The sequence below is a fragment of the Sinocyclocheilus rhinocerous genome, unplaced genomic scaffold (assembly GCF_001515625.1).
Source record: "Sinocyclocheilus rhinocerous isolate Xijiao unplaced genomic scaffold, SAMN03320098_v1.1 scaffold3377, whole genome shotgun sequence".
NCBI classification, from domain to species: domain Eukaryota; kingdom Metazoa; phylum Chordata; class Actinopteri; order Cypriniformes; family Cyprinidae; genus Sinocyclocheilus; species Sinocyclocheilus rhinocerous.
This window is the reverse complement of record NW_015654499.1, coordinates 390,645-394,581: the sequence shown is the minus strand read 5'-3', so window position 1 is coordinate 394,581 and position 3,937 is coordinate 390,645. Positions and strand designations below refer to the sequence as shown.

Genomic DNA, 3,937 nt, shown 5'->3' with positions numbered 1-3,937 from the left:
ATCTATAGACCGACATTAAGTGCAGGTAGCAAAGGCAATAGGCTGCGGCTCTGTTCACTGTCTGACTATTAAACTGCTTGGACTTGGGCAGAAACGTAAATTAGGCCTGCTGGAGACTTAAATCTACATAAATCTATGAATGGTGAGAAAAGAGGTAACATTTACATTTCTGAGCTCAAGAGTTATTATATAGCGGAACATAAGAAGGCACCCAGAGTATATTTTCAGTGTACACTAATGCATGCAGCCTTAGTATAAAATCACCAGGGTTTCATTTGGCGTGGGAATTGACAGACAGTTGCGTTCAAACGTGAAGAGCACCCAAGAAAACTGTGCAGGGAATATGTTGCCGTTTGAATGGGTATTTTGAATATTCATAGTTTCGGGAAAGACATTTCTAACTATTAACTATTTCTTATCTTTAAGCATGTGACTTTCAAGGTCAAGGTTAAGGGCTGATTTAGTACACCTTCTGTATTCGAGCGTCCCCTCCTTTTCTGCCAACATCAAAACACTCCCGCTCTTGCTGTAATCGTGAGGAGGAAACCCTAGTTAAGTTTAAAAACCAGTGTGCATCCTTTATGAATGTAAATGAAAACTTTTGGGATATATACAGCTACTGTTAACTGTTACAATTTGTTATAAAAAATAAGATAACAAACATTTAAAATGTAAAAAAAAAAAAAAAAAACACACAACTAAACTTAATTTCCCGAAGACTTCAGAAACGGAAGCGATATTTCTGCTGAATCATACGACCAAATCTGATGTATAATGTCAAGAGATAAATACGATTTTACATTGACTCAAAGGAATGCAGCTTTCGAAATAAAAGCCTACAAACATTTGCCTATTTAGGAATCACTAACAAAGTGCTGTGAATCGTTTTGAAACAATTTTAGAATAATGTCAGAAACTATCGATTTCTTTCACATTGTCATCAATGATAGTAATTTGGCAACAGAGGACTAAAAAGAGTCATTACGCAACGCTCAATGATACATAAAACGCCGACTTTGCTATGAAATCTTAGAAAACACTGAATGGAATTAACATATTTATTAAGGTTTGTGATATATGTTATGATGTTTTACAAGCGATATAAACATAGTATATAAGTACTGACAGGTATTGAGTAATAAGCTATAAGACTAATACAACAACAACAACAACAACAACAACATTGACATACCTAACATTTAAATGCTAAAAAGGACTAAAAGACTTCAAACGAACACAGTTACATATAGGCAGGCACGTGCGTTATTTACAAGCTATATTGTCCTTTCATGTTTTTGTTTTCTTTTTATTTAGATAATTAATTTTCGAGTCCATCCATTTATTTGTTTGGTGTAAATGCGCTAGGAATAGAAAACATTCAGCCCCCAGTCCAAGAAAAGTCCTCGCGACAACTTTTTGCTTCCCTTAATTTAAAGTCACCGAGAAAAACAAAGATTATGGCGCGCTGTTCTTAACTTTGGCAATGAATTTCTTTTCCTTAACCCTCCTGTTTTGAAACCAAATAGTGATTTGACGCTCGGATAAGTTGGTTACCGCTGAAATCTTTCTCCTCTTGTCCTTTGTGATGAATTTGTTGGCTGCATATTCTTTCTCCAGTTCCTTGAGTTGTACTTTAGTGTACGGTATCCGCTTCTTTCTACCTCGACGGAATGAGCCCCCGTCATGCTGGTGGGCCACAACATCTGGAACAAAGAGCAAAAAGGTTTAATATTAATGGGCTTATTCATTTTCTAACGAAACTTCGTTTCAACAAATTTTGCATTTGTAGATTTTAGGATTTAATCCATTTAATTACCAATTCATTGATTAGATTAGTAAATTGTTATTTTTATATAAAAGTGTTGTATTTGTTTGTTTGTTTGTTTGTTTTTTAGAAAATAAAGGCGCATTGGTGCTCTTGTTTCCTAGAAAATAAAGGCACATTGGTGCTCGTTTCTGAAATTTCAAATCTGTATCTAAAATAAAATCTGTCTTCTGTCTGACCAGAAGGGTAATATCATTTTCCTTGGATATTTATGAGAACTTATGCTATACCTTAATTGTATTTTGAACATTCATATTCCAGACGTAAAATGGTTTAAAACGTACCTGCTAATGCAGACTTCCAGAGATGGCCCGCCTGGCTCTGGTCTTTGGAGCAATACATCTGACTACCCCATCCGTTAGCCAGAGCCCATGGTTGGTAGCTATCCATAGGCAGGAGACTATCGTGTCGCTGCTCTCCGGTTCCAAGCGTCTGTACCACTGACACGTCCAAATAGTTGGCCATGGACTGATAGGGACTGGGGTAGCTGTGGTAAAATGCGAACTCTTTAGCCCTGCTAGGATATTCTTCAGATGTGACTGGGGTATCCATGTATTTATCTGCAGTGTAGCTAAGTGCACTCGGCTGCGTGCAAGACTTGAGGGAACCCCGCCCCATTCTGCAAGGATAATAGCTGTTGCCAAAGTAGCCGTACGGGATGGGACCGGTGGACGAGGCCTGTGGAACCGTTGGGCAAGTTGTGCACTGCTTGCCCGTCTCTGTAGAACTTGAAGTCGATACGTCCACAGTGGAATAGCTGGAGCCGTGGACGAGGCTAGACGGGTGGCCACTCAAAGCCGAGTGGGCCATCAGATTCCTGCACTGGTTGGCCGCAAAATTGCCGCTTCCAACCAGACCCTCCATGTTCTTCAGCTCATCCAAGTTATTTTCATACACAAACATAACCGTGTCTGCCCAGCGAGGATTCAGGACCAGGGAGGTGGTCATAGCACGCTCACCATTCGGACGGAAAATGATGTTGCAAAGACTCAAGTCCGAAGCAGGACACTCAGTTACATTGGTACAGCTGCATTGACGCAATGGACTTCAGTCTGCATCGCAGTGGTTTCATTGGATAAGAGTTGTGCCACGTGACGCATAAAATAAACCTTGACTGAAGAATGTCAAAGTTCTTTTTTTTTTGACAAGCTCGGGTTAAATGTCTAAAAGTAGTCTTCAAATGCTGCCTTATTGTTGCATTGCATCTTTGCATTGATACCCTAATACACTTGTTTTTTCTTTAACTCACTGAGCAATTGTTTTTGTGAAAAATATGCTGCTATTTGTTATTTTAATGTTAAGAAAGGGTAAGAAGATATTTTAATCGTAATTATTTCGTTCAACAAATATGTCCAAAATATATGTTGATAACATATTAAAAGGGTTTTTGTTTTTTATTTCTTATTCTTATTCATGTGTCATCTTGTGCACTGAATATGTCATCTGAACTGAAGAGATACGCGTACTTACATGAAAATAATATAATTTATAGATATATTCATGGCAGCTCCCCTGCTGAACATTAAATGCTATAACGATTTCTTCCAACATCTCATTGCAAAAAGCAATAGAAATGTTTAAAAGGGTCATACTTTTTATTTAGGATGTAATTACACATTGGTCAAGCACACGCTGGAATGCCTTTAAATCATTACAGACATTTTAAAGGCCCATAATTGGCAATGCCAAATGTATAAATTATTTATCATTACCATAAAAAATGAAAAATCATAACTTGTTTCATGTATACGCTCGAACAACGCCTCGTACCATTTTATGAAATGTCATACTTGAAATAATCCGCTGAAATAAAGAGGCAAAATACTTTCAAAATGGTTCCCTATTCAGTTATTACTCAAATGTCTCTATCTGGTGCATTTTAGCATGTCTTAGCTTTAACACAAAAATATAGACTTAGAATTGCAGCGTTACAAGATATAGAAATTATTATTACAGATTTTGCAAGGTGTTCGAAGGTTTATAATAATAATAATAATAATAATAATAACAATGATGATGATAATAAATAAATAAATAAATAAATAGTTGTGCGCCTAATTTAGTGTTACATTTAATGCGTGATTGGACGTTTTCCCTTAAAATATATTTTTA

At 36.8% G+C, this 3,937-nt stretch overlaps 1 protein-coding gene across 1 annotated transcript; it reads right to left on the bottom strand.

Annotated features, from left to right (window-relative positions):
* Positions 1–1,331: 1,331 nt before the first annotated feature.
* On the bottom strand, positions 1,332–2,777 carry LOC107717198 (homeobox protein Hox-B13a). Its single transcript, XM_016523878.1, has 2 exons — positions 2,110–2,777; positions 1,332–1,703 (listed from the first exon to the last, which is right to left on the bottom strand). Exons 1-2 carry the CDS (start codon positions 2,771–2,773, stop codon positions 1,456–1,458), a joined length of 912 nt encoding a protein of 303 aa, XP_016379364.1. The 5' UTR covers positions 2,774–2,777; the 3' UTR covers positions 1,332–1,455.
* Positions 2,778–3,937: the final 1,160 nt, after the last annotated feature.